Here is a 16,416-nt window from a genome sequence, read left to right as displayed (position 1 = left end):
GTTCTTCAGTGGGGACCCTTTCACATAAAAAAAATAAAGCTGGGGAAAAGAAGATTTCACCAATATAATTTATCAAGCTATTCATCTGTTAGGCAGTGAGCAAGAAACCATCCGTTATCCTTCAAACAAAACAACTCTGTGAAGTAAATAATGGTAACTCCGTTTTACTGATATAAAAACTGAGTTGTACTGATATAAAAACTCTTATAAAAACTTCTCTAAGCTTAGAGAAGTTGAATGAGTTGTCCAAGGTAGAATGAAGATCATATCCAGGTTTTTCTGACTCCATGGGCTGTTTTTTTCCCTCCAGCATAGGAAGAATATAATGATTGCCTACCACAAACCAGAGCTCTGAAGGGAAGGAAGATGTCAGGATGGCTTGAATCACAAGCTAATGCAAAGGATCTTTGTCAAGATCTTTAGTAGTCTCTGCCTCTCTTCAAAGGGCCTCTCCTTTTCTTTCTCTGTAACTCCCTGAGTGTTGGGGAGATTCTGGGGCAGAACCTAATGTCTAAAGGCAAAGGCCAGGGAGAGGGGTTACATGGGCCTGCAGAATCTTGGCTTGTTGAGAACCAGTGACAAACTGCTTAGCTGGTGTTTCTTATTTCATTCCTCACTCTCGAGACTGAGAAGCTCATGACTTTGGGTTGAGTAATATGAGAGCTTAACAGCATGTATCCCGGTTGCTTTTCTTTTCAGTGCCTACAGATGGGTCTACGTGTGTAAATACACCCGTGGCAGGTGAGTCAGCATCAGCGACACTGGGGCTCAAAAGTAAAGGCCATCGTTGGGGAGAGGGTGAGAAAAATCTTAAAAATGAAGCAAAGTGACTAGAGTTGTAAAAAAATAAAATAAAAACAAGGAGGATGAGCTACCATCACTACGGCTTATTGTTAAGGAGCAGATGTATCACAAAGCTGTGGTGATAAAGACTGTCTGTGGGGTTCTGCACAGACAACAAAGGACTCCTGCTTGCACTATTCCCATTTACTCTCCTGAGCAGTCCTCCAGGTTGTGGGCATCATTATCCTGTGTAGATGGGGAAAGTGAGGCCCAGGGGCATCAGCCAGGGAGTGGCTGCCCCTGGGCTTGAGAAGAGGTGGTGTGACTGGGAGCCCCTTGCCCTTCCTGACACACCACCCTACTCCTTGCCACGTGCTGCTTGCCCTTCTCTGCCCCAGGAGGCAGGAGCCCATTCCTGGCACTTCTGGGCCAAGTGGAGGCTTCAGGATAGGAGGAGAGTCCCCGCTGCTCTAATGAAGAAGAGGGGGAAATTGAGCTCGACCTTTTAGCTTTCAGCCAGCTGACTGTCATAGCGGAGGCATACATCTTGTCTTTAGAATAGACGAGGTGACAGGTTCTCCCGTCTGTGTCTCTACATAGGCAGGGAGGGTCTGGATCTGTCCCTGAAGTACGTAATCTTGGAAAAACAGAGCAGTATTTCTCAATCCAGTGTAGTGCCTGGACTGGCTGCATCAGCATCACCTGAGAACTTGTGAGAAATGCAAATTCTTGGGCTCCACCCGAATCCATCGAGTCAGAAACTCCAAGGATGGGGCCACTGATCTGTGTTTTAACAAGCCCTCCAACTGACTCTGATGCACACTGGGGTTTGAAAACAACTGTGGTGGAGGATCCTGGGATAAAAACAGGTGCTCACTTGGGTTTGGCCTTTCTTATGGGACAGGTAAACTGGGGGAGGTGGGTGGGTTTGGGCCACCACAGCACCAGTAGTAGCTCCGGTCCCTGCTGAGCACAGGGTCACAGAAGCCCTGCAGGCCCACACCCCACCAAGGCTTCTAGAGTGCAAAGCTGCTCCCCTGCAGCAGCTCTCCTCCATGTGCCACAGGACTCAAGCCCCAGGATATGCTGTCCCTGTCCCCCTCTGCTTTTATGGCTAACAGTGTTCAGTGAGTTATGTCTTCATCCCCAGCCCTAAGGGCTGGCATTTCGTCAGCCATGCAGTCTATTAAGTATAGAATATGTGAAGTCAGAAAGAACTCCACTTCAAGAATGGTTGAAATTTTCAGGAACTGCAGTGATACACAAATGCAAGTCAACAAAGATGCCTAGAAGACAGTTCAGGGTGGCTGGCTGAGAAGGAGAAGGTTAGATTTGAGTAGAGACAGAGAAGGATCAACTCCAAAGACAGACAGACAGACAGACAGAGAAGGATCAACTCCAAAGACAGACAGACAGACAGACACACACACACACACACACACACACACACACACCCCGGATGGCAATAATCAATGCCATTTGTGCAGAATTAGTTACACCTCCAGAAAGGCACCGTAATAGTATTTGGCTCCCGGAGTGGTGTAATAGAGCACAGTCTGTAAGCCAGGGCTAGCTGTGGCTTCAGGAGAATGTGCTTCACTGAGAGAGGGACTCTGGTACTGCTTGTGCCACTAGCAGCATGGTTGGAAACCCAACAACGTAACTTCCCCGTCATATCCTAATGTCCAATGTGCCCATATAAGTACATCTGATCCCCCCGAAAATCCCCCTGGATGGGGATCATTTTACTGAGGAGAAGCTGAGGATCCTAGACACTAAGTGACTTGTCCTCGTCATTTAGGAAGTAACTGGCAAGGCAGGTCTTCCACCTGCCACCTTCACTTCCAATTTTTCCAGGTTTGACTATGTAGAAACCCGAACCATGATGGCAAGAAAGGAAGTGTAGTAGGGAGGGGGGGTTCGGAGTGGTGGTGGAGGACCACATTATCGCCGAGTTCTGAAGATTTAGGATTCTAATTTTCTTATAAATTCAAATGTGCTGTTTAAGCCTCCATCAAAACGCATAATTCAGTTACAGAGTATTGGGATAGGAATATACCAAATATCCGTGGTGTTCCATTAGAATCAAGAACATGAGAAGAAGTCACATTCCTACCAAAGACACTTGGTATTACTTTGGAAGTGAATGCAGTATGACTGAAAAGATTAGAAACATATTTTTAATATTGGAGAAAAGAGATTAAATTGTCACTATTAGAAAATGATGTTATAAATCTAGAAAATCAGAGACTTTAAAAAAGGAGTTATTAAAGCTCTTTCTTTTGGACTTCAACAGAAATATTTCAACAGGTACACATGTATATGTACAAGATTTATATAGATAACTTGTAATATGGCAAAGTGGGTCACAATGGAAGTGCCCACCAGTAGGGGGATTACAAAATATGGCACTACCATACAGTGGAGCATAACTTAGATTCAACCAACAAACAGAATGAGACAGCTGTATCTACTTCTGCTGAATCAGTATATCATTGAGGGAGAATAAAGCATCTCTCAGTTAAGAATGTACAGCAGGAGTCCACTGAAAAAGTATGAAGTATGTGTGTAAATATTTCTAGATGCATATATGTAGACACGTCCGGAGAGCGGTAATGTCAGACTGTTTGGCCCCATACCTAATAATAGTAATTATTGGGAGAGTCTTCTGCTGGAGCAAGGTGAGGGGTTCAAGCTACTCCCCCTCCCCTGGGAGAGTGGCAGGCAGAGACTAACTGTAGCAGCTCTAGAAGACATTTTCAGAGGGTCCTGGAGCTACTGAAATTGCATTTTGGTATCTCTGTTGCAAGGTCATTACGTCGTGGCAGTGGTTAAGAAATCAGATCCCTACTTCACTTGGGACTCTCTGCAAGGCAAGAGGTCCTGCCACCCCGCAGTTGGTACTTCCGCAGGCTGGATCATCCCCATGGGTTTAATATACAACAAAACTGGGTCCTGTAAATTTGGTAAGTGTGTTCTGGGAGGTAGTGCGGCAGCCCCTTCCTTTGGCCTGTACCTGTAGTGTACAGGAGTTCAGTTCAATGGCAAGGAATGTCAAGGGATGGCATGAATGGGTAGGGGGGTCAAGTGCTGGGCAGACATTACAGGTGAGCTTCACCTCTCCTTGAGCAGGTGATCCCCCTTCTCCTCACCTCCTTACTTCTGATGGGAATGGCTTGGTCCAATGGGCAGATATCAGGGAAATGCCCTACTCTTTATGTATTACAATGGGCTCAGGGAACAAGCCTGGGTTGCATAGCAAGAGTGGGATGTGTGTGTCTGTGTGTGTGTATTGTTTTCCCATATAAACCAGATCGGTTGTTTTGTAAAAACCGAAAACCGTATACCAGTAAGTCCTTGAGCGCTTTTTCACTTGCATCCTTATCTCCCTCAGATTCTCATATTTGTCATTTTAGCAGTACTCTTGGCAGTACCTAAAAGTCTCCTGGTGCCCTGCTTTTCCCAGCCATCTGACAAACCCCACCTCTGCACAAACCCCATTACCTACTCTCTTCACTCTCTGCACCTTAGCAGCTAAACATGGCTGGAGAAGTCATGTGGTACAACAGTTCATTCCACTGGAAATGGTCCAGCTACTGGCCTCAGTGGGCCTCTCGCAGTCACACCCACACTGTGTCGCTGCTCCACACCCCCACACTTCCCAATAATTATCCTAATGTCCTCATTGTCCACACATTTCCAGCCCACACCCATCTACCACCCTTTCTCAGCACATGACTCATCTTAGCTGTAATAGACATCAGAAATGGTCAAAGTCTCCCCCCTCACCATCCCACTGCCAAAGCTGTGGGCTCCTCATGGCTCTATCTGCTCAGCCTCCCTCCACCTGTACTCTGGGTGGAGGCGCCTCCCCTTCTCGCCCCCCCTAGAGCCTCATACCCTTAGTTACTAGTTCTCTGTCTAGTATAGCCAACAATTTCTTTGAACATTAAACACCCCCAGTGCTTTCCATCTTTAAAAGTCCTCCTTCGGGGCACCTGGGTGGCTCAGCGGGTTAAAGCCTCTGCCTTAGGCTCAGGTCATGATCCCAGGGTCCTGGGATCCAGCCCCGCATCGGGCTCTCTGCTCAGCGGGGAGCCTGCTTCCTCCTCTCTCTCTGCCTGCCTCTCTGCCTACTTGTGATCTGTCAAATAAATAAATAAAATCTTTAAAAAAAAATAAATAAAAGTCCTCCTTCTCCCAGCAGTCTCCTTCAGCTTCTGATTTGTTTCTCCTCCTCCTTGCTGCCAGACTTCTTAGCAGCATGGTCTGGGCCACTCATCTCCCACTCACTCCTCCACTCCCTGTCCTCTGGGTTCTCTGCATCATTCCATAGGAAGGACTCTGGTCAAGGCTACTGGTGACCTCCATGTTGCTCATTTGGAAGGCCATGCTCCAGTCCATTCCTCTATGACTTCTCTTTCTTCAGATCGCCTTAAAACACTATTTTCTGACTTCTGTGAAAATGCTGGCTTGATTTTTCTCCTACCCCTACAAAGTCCCCTTTCCAACCTGGTTAATAAATGTTTCAATTGCTTAAAGCAGCTTTCTTTCCCCACTCTAAACCCAATCCTCAGGCAATCACATCCATGCCTACAGCCTCATTTGCCATCTAAACAAATAATATGGGCATCTGGGTGGCTCAGTTGGTTAAAGGACGGTCTTCAGCTCCAGTCATGATCCTGGAGTCCCAGGATCAAATACTGGATCAGGGTCTCTGCTCAGCAGGGAGTCTGCTTCTCCCTGTGACCTTCCCCTGTCTTGTACTCTCTCTCTCTCAAATAAATAAATAGAATCTTTAAAAAAAAATCCTGTTAAACATAAAAAACTAGGCACATAGCCAGCTCTAGATAAATGTTTGCTGTTATCACTATTATTAATATTATATCTATATGTTGATAACTATTGTGTCTTTATCCCTAGCACAGATCTCTCTTTGACCTCCATACCTGTGTATATTGAACTGGCTATTTGACATTATCTAGTTGGATATCTCAAAAGCACATTAAGCTCAAAACAGAATGTATCAGCTCCGCTGAGTCTGCTCCAGAGCAGTCTAGCTCGGTGGAGGACCCTACAGTCCATCTGCTTGCCCCAGCAGGAAACCAAGCTGTCATCCTCCATGTACCCATCCATCACCAGTGATGTCCCCCTCCACTCTTTCCCTCCCCTTGTGCTACTCTAGTCCAAGCTGCCCTCACCTCCCCTGGACTATTACAGTAACCTGCTGCCTGCACCCCGCATCTGCCCTGGATTCCATTCATCCCACTGGCAGACCAGTCCTTGTAAAGCACACATCTGGCTATATCTGGCCCACCACTCCTGTCCCAGCATTGCTATAGCCCTTCAGAAGCTCCTCATTTCTCGAAGGAAAAAGAACAAAATTTACACAAAGGTGTAAAAGTGGGTCTGGACCTTGCCTCCTCTCCACTCACTCTTGCAGTGGGTGGTCTAGCCCAATGGCCTCTTACTAACCTTTCTGTGATCTTTGCCCCCACCCCCAACCCTGCCCTGGGCCTTCACAGATGCTGCTCCCTGTCTGGGAAATGCTTGTCCTTTCACCCTTCACTTAAGTAATTGCTATTCATTCTTCCTCTCTCAACTTGAAGTCTCTCCCCGATTCCCAGGTCTGTACAAGATTCCTTTATGTGAAGCTGTATAGAACCATATTCTTTCCCATTGCAAGCTGGGGCTGGGGGTACAAATTCACTAGTGTGGCTACTTGCGTTATGACTGTTGTTCATGGACTTGGGTTCTAGGAGCATGGGGCCTATGTGATGTCCTCACCCAACATGGGGCTTGGCATCTGGGCCTCTTGGCTCCTTCCTGGATTTGGAGTCAAGATGAAATATCTTATAAGGGAGGGCAAGGGTGGCAGAGGTCAGGAAGAATGTGGGAGAGGTTCGGCTGGGTGGGCTTTCAATTTTGTTCTTTCTCTGTTAGGATTACATCTGTGTGTGTACTTCCAAACCTCCGTCCTGTGCCACTTCTGTTCCACAGACCCTTGTCCCAACTTCAGCCAGTCCCCGTTTACTTTGCTCTAGTTGCAACTTTTTAAAATTCTGTAATGTTCTTATTTATAATAATATGGTACCAAATCCCTGAATGTGTCTCTACATCATTCAAGGAATTCTAGGGACAAAATCGGAGGCTTTCTTGCTAACACAGGTGAGAAGAGCTGACCTACTGTGTTTTCCTGCACAGATGAATTCTTCAGTCAAAGCTGTGCCCCTGGGTCTGACCCAGATTCCAGTCTCTGTGCTCTGTGCAGTGGTGGCAGCAGCCCAGGCCACACCTGTGCTCCCAACCACCACGAGAAATACTATGGCTTCAGCGGGGCGTTCAGGCAAGTAGTGTCTGTGCACCACCTTCCTCTTGGGCACCAACCCAGTGAACCTCTTGTTCTTTCATCTTTTCCATCACCCCAGGATCTGGCTGCTGCATTTAGGAAGAACCAGAATTAGAAAATAGAACCCCAAATTCCCACTGGCCCCAAGGACTCAAGCCCAGCTCCTTTCTGGAAGGCTTTTCTGCAGACCCAGCTGACTTAGCGTGCCTGAGGAGAAGCAAGAATGAGGGAGCAGGGTCACAACCCTGGATCCACTTTTGTTCTTTTCTTTGCGATTGTGGACAGGTCACAGAAACTTTCAGAGCCTCAGTTTAAAATCAGAGGATGGGCACTCAACTGTGCTTCTTACACCTGGCTGATGAGTACATTTAAAAAATAGATAATCCTGGCCTCCTTCAGCCCTTCAGGAAACTTTATTGAGCACCTATTAATGTGGCAGGCACTGGTCTAGGTAGAGGGGTTATAGCAGCAAGACACAAATAGCTCCCTTGCCCCCCGCATTTCAAGAGGGTAGGACAATGAACATAAAAAGGGCCACTCACTTCCTGACTGTGCTAACTGCTACAAAGAAACCAAGGTGGGGTGGTGTGGTAGTGACTCGGGTAGGGGACAGTTTTGGAAATGGTGATCAGGGAAGGCCTCAGCAAGCAGAAGGGACTATGTGAGCTGAGAATTAAATATTGAGAGGGAATCAGGCCTGAGAAAAGCTGGAGGAAGGGTATCAGGGAAGAAGGAACAGCCAGGACAAAGGCATGAAGCAGGGCAAATCATGCTGTGTCTGAGGCCAGAACAGAAGGCCCTGAGTGGGGGCACGGCAGGGGCGGGGCATGGGTGTGCACAGGTTGGAACTGAGGCGCTGGATATGTCTTAATGCCCTATCGGCCTAACCAAGGAGGTAGAGTTAATTCTAAGTATGCTGAGCAGCGTGGGACCTTTTGAGGCAGGAGGTATGCTGTGTGAATCGGGTTGCGTGGCAACTGGAGAACACGTGAGCATCTAGGATGGACCCTTTTATTTGTCACACTGCCAGACGACTTTGTCCTGCCATCTCCAAAGGTGTGTCTCTTTCATAAGCCATACATAATGACATATTTTCAGATTCCATAACATCAATGTACACCGAACATGAAACCTAGGCTAAAGTAGGGTTGTTTTTTGTTTTGTTTTGTTTTGTTTTGTTTTACATCGCAAAATACTTTGGCATTAGGGTTGATGGTCTTATTGGTGCTAATATGATAATATCAGAGAGAACTTAGAATTGTCAGAACTTTGTCTTGAAACAAAACTTGCCTTCTTCCTCAAACGAAGTTCAACACCCACAGAACAATCTTAGCTTCAGATGGCTCTTTCTCCCCACCACCTCCTACCTGCATTTCCACTCCCTTGGGTTTCCTGGCTCCAACAGCTCTTCATTCCTACTGACTTGTGCCCCACCTACCCTGCCAACTCTTCCCTGTTCTTTCCCTGCTTCATATCCTTTTCCCCTCCACAACCAGCATACACTCCACAGCCAATCACAATAATCATTCCTCTGTGCGTAGCCTCAAGTGCCTGCCCCTCTGCTGGTGAAAGCACCAGGCCTTGCTTAGGTCTGACATTCCACCACGAGGCGTCTGCACTGCTGGGGTGCCTGGCCTCCCTTTACAGTAAGGAGAACCCACCTCAAATGTGCACATGTGCCTAGTGCCTTCACCACCCACTCTTCTAGAAGATGAGTCCATCCCCTGTCCTCTCCTCAATCCTCCAACACATCTGCCTCCATCTGTCATGCCTTTGTTTCCTACTTCACCAGAGAAAATTGAAGCAATCCAAGGAAATGCCACAACGTCCCACTGCCACATCTAACCCACTGCCCTCCCTCCTTTTGCATGGGCTACCTGGCTATCTTCTAGCTCAGCTCTGTCCCATGCCTGCACCAGCCTCTCCTCCAGCCAGGCCAAGGGTTTTGCTTGGCACTTCTCCCCTCTTGCTGCTGCACCATCGCAGGATTTTCTCTACTAGGTCATTTCCACCAGCATCCACACATGATGCTGTTTTGTTTTTTTTTTTTCACCTTAAACATCAATAAATAAGTAAAATCTCTCTTGATCTCACTTCCCTCTCCAGCAACTTCCCATTTCTCTCCTTCTCTATATCCCCCTTTCTTGTTTTGTTTTTTAGCACTTTTCACTCTCTAGAATACTATATATTTTATGTACTTGTTTAATGTCTTTTTTCCTTTAATGAGATGAATAAAATCTCCTTTGTTGAAAGTGAAAAAAACCCAAAGAGCTTCCTCTTTAGAAGGCGTGAGACTTGAGCCTTGGGAGTGAGCCAAGATACTTTAAGGCAAGAGTTGCCAGATAAAATTTAGGACATCCAGTTAAATTAGAATTTCAGATAAACAATGAATGAATGCTTAGCATAAGGGAACCCACTCCTCCTCCCCCCTTCTTCCTCCTCCTCCTCCTTTTCTTCTTTTTCTCCCTCTCCTCCTCCTCCCTCTCTTTTCTTCCTCTTCCTTTTTCTCCACAGAAGAGAGGTGCCTCATTTTCTTTCCCCGCAGGATGGTTTTGTGTTTCTCAACCTACATGGAAGGAAATGTCTATGACTAGCATTATTACAGCTTCTCAGTTATAAAGAAGCCGTCAAACACAGACCATAATGTATTCATCCCAATTCCCAGCTAATGGGATTGTCAGCCCAGTTCCAATGAAAGCTTCATGTTCACACAACTCATGCAGTGAAGTTCCATTGTAAAGTTTAACTGCCTCCACTGTGACCAGATAGATTGGGGATGGGGGAAAGGAGTCAGTTCTCAAAGTATTAATGCTTGGTAATCCAAACAAGAGTCAAGAACTTTTAAATTAAATTATGCAAGGGGAATTTTGTTTTCCTAGATATAAAAATCACATTATAATACTGTATAATACTATAATACTATGATCAGTACAGACAGGTTTGTGTGCAAGAATGACAAATCAATGGAGGAGATTAGACTTCAAAGACTTATACATGGACACATTATATTTGGTGTATAACAAAGATAACATTTCAAACTGGGGAAAAGATGAACTTGAGAGAGCAAATAAAATGAGTGTGGCAAAGTGGCTCCTGGATCTGGTGAGAGCAGATATAATAGTGAGTCAATCCCAAAAGCTGACTGGCAGGGTTCAGTGAGGGTGATGTGAAGGGGTGCTGATTGCAAGGGCGAAGATTCCTTTTAGGTGTTTGGATGAGTGCAGGAGGGAAGCCATTGCTGAGGGCAGTGTGGGATCAAACAGGGATTGTTGATTTTCAAAAAAGAAAAGAGGTATGAATGCTGATAAAAAGAGCCCAGTGATCAGGGAAAGACTGCAATTACATAAGAGAAAGAGGATAACTATCAGAAGGTGCCTGAGAGTGTGGGCGGGGATGGGATGCAGGGCACCTGGAGGGACACTTTTGCCAAGAGAGACCTTCACTCCTTCTTTGTGTCTGGAGGGCAGGAGAAGAGCACTGGAGACTTGGGCTGGCAGATTTGGCAGAGGGAGGCTGAAAGAAAGCCCATGTGATGATATCTGTGTTTTCTCTGGGAAGCAGGAGCACATGTCAGAATGAGTGTGGAGGAGAGGATATGTGGTGAGACAGAGGCATGCGGGAATTTGGAAAACATTTTAGTAATTGCTCTATGGAATGGAGAGGTGGCTATCTCAAACAGTGGTTCTCACCACTAGAGCACAGATTCTCCTAGGGGTCTTGTTAAAACACAGCTTGCTGGGCCCCACACCCAGAAATAGGTCTCGGGTGGGGCCCAAGAGTGTGCATTTCTGACTGGTTCACAGCTGGTTCCAATGCTGCTGATCCCAGCCCACACGTTGAGAACCACAGATCTAGAGTAGAGCAAGGAAAGCAGGAATGCCCAGGAGAAGTTACCCTACTGTACCCTAGGGTACAGACACACCTGAGACAGACTGTCATACGTATTCAGGACTGGGATTATATGAAGGACAGGAAGAAGAAAGAAATAGGGCAAAGGGAGTTTAGGAAAATTGAATGGGAGTAATTGACCATAGCTAAGTATAGAGGGACCTGAAGTTAAGAGAGAGAGAAAACTGGAGAGGTGCTCCTGATAATCGATCACTAATGTCAGTTGCCAACTGATTGGATGTCCTAGAACTGATTGCTAATGTGTTTGACATTTCTCATAAAGAATGGACCTTAGAGGCACCTGGGTGCCTCAGTGGGTTAAAGCCTCTGCCTTCGGCTCAGGTCATGATCCCAGGGTCCTGGGATCGAGCCCCGCATTGGGCTCTCTGCTCATCGGGGAGCCTGCTTCCCCCCCCACCCCGCCTCTGCCTCCCTCTCTGCCTACTTGTGATCTCTGTCTGTCAAATAAATAATATCTTAAAAAAAAAATCCTACAAAAACAGCAAACTGTATATACTTTAAAAAAAAAAAAAAAAGAATGGACCTTAAACACAGAGAAACATTTTTCTGCAATTAAGTGTGAACACATACCTAGTGATGCACATTCACTAGTGATCATTAAGACTGACTAGACATTGATTTTAATCTCTGGTGTGAGTTTTGATCCAACCAGAGAGTCATCTTTGAATATCCCTGTTAATAGGAGAACACAAACATCTCTGGAGAAACCAATCAGTATTTAAAACAAGGAACGAAACAGTGGTTATCTACAATAGGAACAAAATAAATAGGTTTCTTTTTTTTATTACATTTCCCCTCTAATTCTCAGGGACAGCCCAAGTGTTACAGTTGTGTGTGTGGATGTCGCCAGTGTTCGCTGTGGTTCTAGTGGAGGGTGAATGAGCCTCTAGGTGATTCTCTCTGGGCATCTCTCCCTCCCACTCCTGTTGACGCTCCTCACTGACCTGACCCTTGCTGTGCAGGTGTCTGGTTGAAAAGGGAGACGTGGCCTTTGTGAAGGAGAGCACAGTCTTCCAGAACACCGATGGTAGGTGCCTGTGCTGTCATTTCCTCCCTTGGAAAAAATCTGAGTCTCTCTTGGAAAGTCACTCCCAGTCAGACAACTGGGGAAGTTTATTAAAGAATGGCTGACTCTCTTCATTTATAGCATTCCTTATGTATTCTGGATACTTTTTGTCTGCTATATGTATTGACAATATCTTGTTTCTCTCTGAGAGTTTTACATTTTCATTTTCTTAATGATGTCGTCTGATGAACAGACATTTTAATGTTTAATGTAGTTCAACTTATCAATCTTCTTTCTGGCTGTTGCTTTTTCAGCCCTGTTTAAGAAATGTTTGCCTTTAACAGGACTGAAAATGCACTAACTGGAAAGTCTATGAATTTATAACCATGAATTTTTCTCTTTCTTCTGTTTTATTTTTAAAGTTTTGTTATTTCATTTTTCTGTGTCTCTGTGATTTTCCCAGACATTGGTAGTTGTTCACATCCCCCCCGAGGAGGGCACTGTAACCAAAGCTGTCAGTTGTAGCTGACCGGCCTTTCTTCTCCCCAGGAAAGAACCCTGAAGCCTGGGCTAAAGATCTGAAGCAGGAAGACTTTGAGCTGCTGTGCCTCGATGGTACCAGGAAGCCTGTGACTGAAGCTCGAAGGTGCCACTTGGCCATAGTCCCAAATCATGCTGTGGTCTCAAGGAAAGATAAGGCAGATTTTGTCCGCAGGATACTCTTCAATCAACAGGTTTGGGCACACAGAAGGTCCTTCCACATATCCCCCAAACTGAGTGCTCAGATCACCTCCAGAGCTGACAGGCACACCCAGCCCAGTCTCATATCCTTTCTCCCTGGGCAGTGGAACAGATTCTCACAGCCCTGCCTCTGATGAAATCAGAAAGCTAGCTGGTGGCTATGTTCACTTTGTGCTCTGGGGCTGTCTAGGATATCAAAGTGGACTGAAAAAGCCCTGGACACGTGAGTATCTGAAGGGTCTTCCTGAGACTATCCTCTCTGAACAGACTCCTGGTACCTCTTGGACTTGTTCAGTCTCTCCATGAGAGTTGTCTCTTGCTTCTTCTGTCACAGAAATAAGGGAGATGGCTTAGGGCCCTTCACACAAGGGTGAGGAGGTATATGTGGCAAAAGCAGAAAGGAGGCTACTCTACCTGACTTAGAGTAGGTCCCAATGCATTACTGAACCTGGGCAGGCTGAGCATTGTTTTAGGCTTCCTGAAAGTTCAAGAGCCAACATTCAGACAACTCATGACTTCTACAGGCAGCCAACAAGGGCTATGAAGTAGTAGGATGCCTAAATCAAATGATCGTAAGAAAACCCAAAGCCTCATTTGCCCAAAGCCCTTGCTGCCTTGCCTCTTCTATTCTCTAGGTCTGTCCCAGGCACCTGACCACTTCTATCTTTTCTTCCCCTCCTCTCTTTTTCTTTGTTCAGCCCCGGATAGCCAAGGGGCAAGTTGTGTTTTGGGAGACACATGCTTTCAGGTGTCCCTAACCAAGAGCCTTTTGTTTTGCCAGTTCTCCCTGGGTTGTAGTCCTCTACAGGACTACAGCATAGGGTAGCATAGGGCAGCATAGGCTAACACATGGATTACTCATACAGGGGTCTTCCAGGAATGTGGTATACGAATCTGAAAGGCAGGAAGTTGAAAATATCCAGCAATGATAGGCAGAATTGTGATACTGTGGCCACAAAACTTGAAGCTTCTTTTATTAAGCAGTTACTTTACATACATTATCTCCATTTTCAAATGAGTAAACCGAGGTTCACTGAGCTCAGTAAAGAAGTTTTCTAAAGACATGTGACAAGGAAAAGCTAGGGCCACAATTTGAACCCAGAGGCCATGCTTTTTGCCATTCATGGTGCCTCTGAGACTGTTGTTTTGTCCCAGGTCTCCCGGGGGGCTGGAGCTGAGCAGTGAAGCAGACTTAGATCTTCTGAGAATACACAACCTTGGGCTCCTTGGCGCTCCTGCTCACTCTCTGTCTGTCTGATGCAGGAACTCTTTGGAAGAGATGGGTTTGAATACAGGATGTTCCAGATGTTTCAGTCATCAACTAAGGACCTGCTCTTCAGCGATGACACGGCATGTTTAGCTAACCTTCAGGACAAAGCAGCCTATCAAAAATACTTAGGACCAGAGTATCTTATGACAATTGCTAACATGGGACAATGCTTACACTCTGGTGAGTAGAATAAAACACCAAGGAACAATACCATGGTGGGGGGCAGGTGAATATGTTTAAGGACCATTGTGTGCCAAGCCTTGGGCCAGTACTGATAGGAGAACAAAGATGGAGAAGGCTTGCTCCTGGCCCTGCAGGAGGATGCGAGCCTACACTGTCAATTAGACAACAGTGTAAGAGAATATCTGAAAAAAGACCAAATCGTTTGAAGGAGACAGAGAGTGCAATTGAGATTGTTTGGAAACTGAACTTGTTTACTCGTGCATTTCTATTTTTTTCCTAACAAAATGAAAAGGTACACATGTGTGATCCCTTCAGTGTAGGGAGAGTGTTGGGAAATGACCCCTATATATCACTCATAGAGGATCAATTTTGAAAGTTTTTTTTTAAAGATTTTATTTATTTATTTCACAGACAGAGATCACAAGTAGGCAGAGAGGCAGACAGAGAGAGAGGGGGAAGCAGGCTCCCTGCCGAGCAGGGAGCCTGATGTGGGGCTCTATCTCAGGACCCTGGGATCATGACCTGAGCCGAAGGCAGAGGCTTTAACCCACTGAGCCACCCAGGCACCCCCAATTTTGAAAGATTTTTAAATAAAATGTATAAATAATATTAATGAAAACTATAACTATAGTTAGCACTACAGTGTTCCCTTTCTAGTTATATATACATATATACACACACACACATATATATATATTTTTTTCAAATGGCATAATGTGTGAATGGTATAGTTGCCTAAAAAAGGATTAAATTGGAGAAATAAAATTAGAGCTGGGATAATCAAATTGCTGGGAGCGTGCCTGAATTTTCGTTGAATTATATCGTATGTTGAAGATGATGAAAGTAAAAGGAATGGAAAATGTATTTAAGGAGAGCATTGACGTCAGTTAGGAGAAACAGAGACAGAGAGAGAGTGAGAGAGAGAGAGAGAATTTAAAAAAATCGGGCACCTGGGTGGCTCAGTCAGTTAAGTGGCTGCCTTCAGCTCGGGTCATGATCCCAGGGTCCTGGGATGGAGCCCAGCATCAGGCACCCCGATCAGCAGGAGCCTGCTTCTCCCTCTCCCTCTGCCTGCTGCTCTGCCTACTTGTGATCTCTCTCTCTCTCTCTGTCAAATAAATAAATAAAGTCTTTTAAAAAAATCATTACCTAGCATTTACTTTTAGAAAACAGGAATAGAAACGTGTTTAGTAAGCACAGGAAGAACCTGAAAGTCTGTCTCTTATGTTTTGCTTCACAGAACTTCAGGACGCCTGTACATTCCATGTACATTAAAAAGCGATCGAAGTGGGCAACCACAGAAATGCTCAGTGCCTGCAAATATGGTGGGGACACATCTCACTTGTCTGCATGTGGGCCTCTGTTAACTTCAGTTGTTTTATATAATTATGTGCTGTAACTGATACAAAAATTAAAGTGAACAGAAATTACAATGAATAAAAATTATTGTGTCTGCTCAGAAAACTTCATTATATGTCCTCAGATTTTTTGAGGGGAGAAAACTATGTCTTTATATTAGAGTTATGCTTCTAAATTAAATATCTATTAAATTATACCTTTTTAAAAAAATGTACCAAACAAGCTCGTCTTCCCTCCCTATTCTTTAATTTACTTAAGAGTTGAGTCACTTACATAGAATTGAAGCAGTAAATCTGTCTGAAGTGAGTCTGAGTGGTGATTACAAGTGTGCAAAAAAATGCATTAGTATGTGCAGTATCAAGGACTTACATAATAAAAACAAGGGATAAGGAATGAGTTTGTTTATTTTAAAAATATATTTGAACATTTAAAATTCATAATGTCAAGTGGAATAAAAATCCTGACTCAGATTACTTGGAAGACATTAAAATTACTACAAAAATCTAACCCTACTATCTACTGACTCAATTAAGGGTTTCTTATCAGAGACTTTGCCATATCGTGTGTTACCATACTTGCAGCTTGTGGTAGTGCCTCAGTAAATATTGAATGGGACCCTAAGTTACATATTGTTAAATGTTAGTTTCATGAGTGTGGATTTCTGTTTATGTCTGTGAAAGAGTAACCAGTACAGGACTTGCTGCCCTTCCATAAACAACTAAGAAACTGACAAAGTATATGAAACAACTGTTTTCAAACACTGGACAATAGCAGCACAGGACTCTGGTCCCTGAGATAAGGGAAAGAAAAGAGGTA

The 16,416-nt window shown here is 45.0% G+C and overlaps 1 protein-coding gene across 3 annotated transcripts in view; it reads left to right on the top strand.

The window, feature by feature from the left end:
- Positions 1–15,710, top strand: part of LOC308357529 (inhibitor of carbonic anhydrase-like) — a 43,163-nt gene extending 27,453 nt beyond the window's left edge. For 2 of the 3 annotated variants that reach the window (XM_080827133.1, XM_080827132.1), the window contains exons 11-17: positions 700–741; positions 3,594–3,749; positions 6,988–7,129; positions 12,004–12,068; positions 12,597–12,781; positions 14,052–14,238; positions 15,482–15,710. In XM_080827133.1, the coding sequence (XP_080683259.1) occupies positions 700–741; positions 3,594–3,749; positions 6,988–7,129; positions 12,004–12,068; positions 12,597–12,781; positions 14,052–14,238; positions 15,482–15,516 (812 nt within the window). In that variant the 3' untranslated portion in view covers positions 15,517–15,710. The remainder of the gene's footprint in view (positions 1–699; positions 742–3,593; positions 3,750–6,987; positions 7,130–12,003; positions 12,069–12,596; positions 12,782–14,051; positions 14,239–15,481) is intronic. The other variant, XM_080827134.1, reaches the window with a different exon arrangement.
- The last annotated feature ends 706 nt before the right edge of the window (positions 15,711–16,416 follow it).

Source organism: Martes martes (genome assembly GCF_963455335.1).
Source record: "Martes martes genome assembly, chromosome: 1".
Lineage (NCBI taxonomy): Eukaryota > Metazoa > Chordata > Mammalia > Carnivora > Mustelidae > Martes > Martes martes.
Note: the sequence above shows the minus strand (reverse complement) of the source record. Positions and strands in the feature narration are given on the sequence as shown.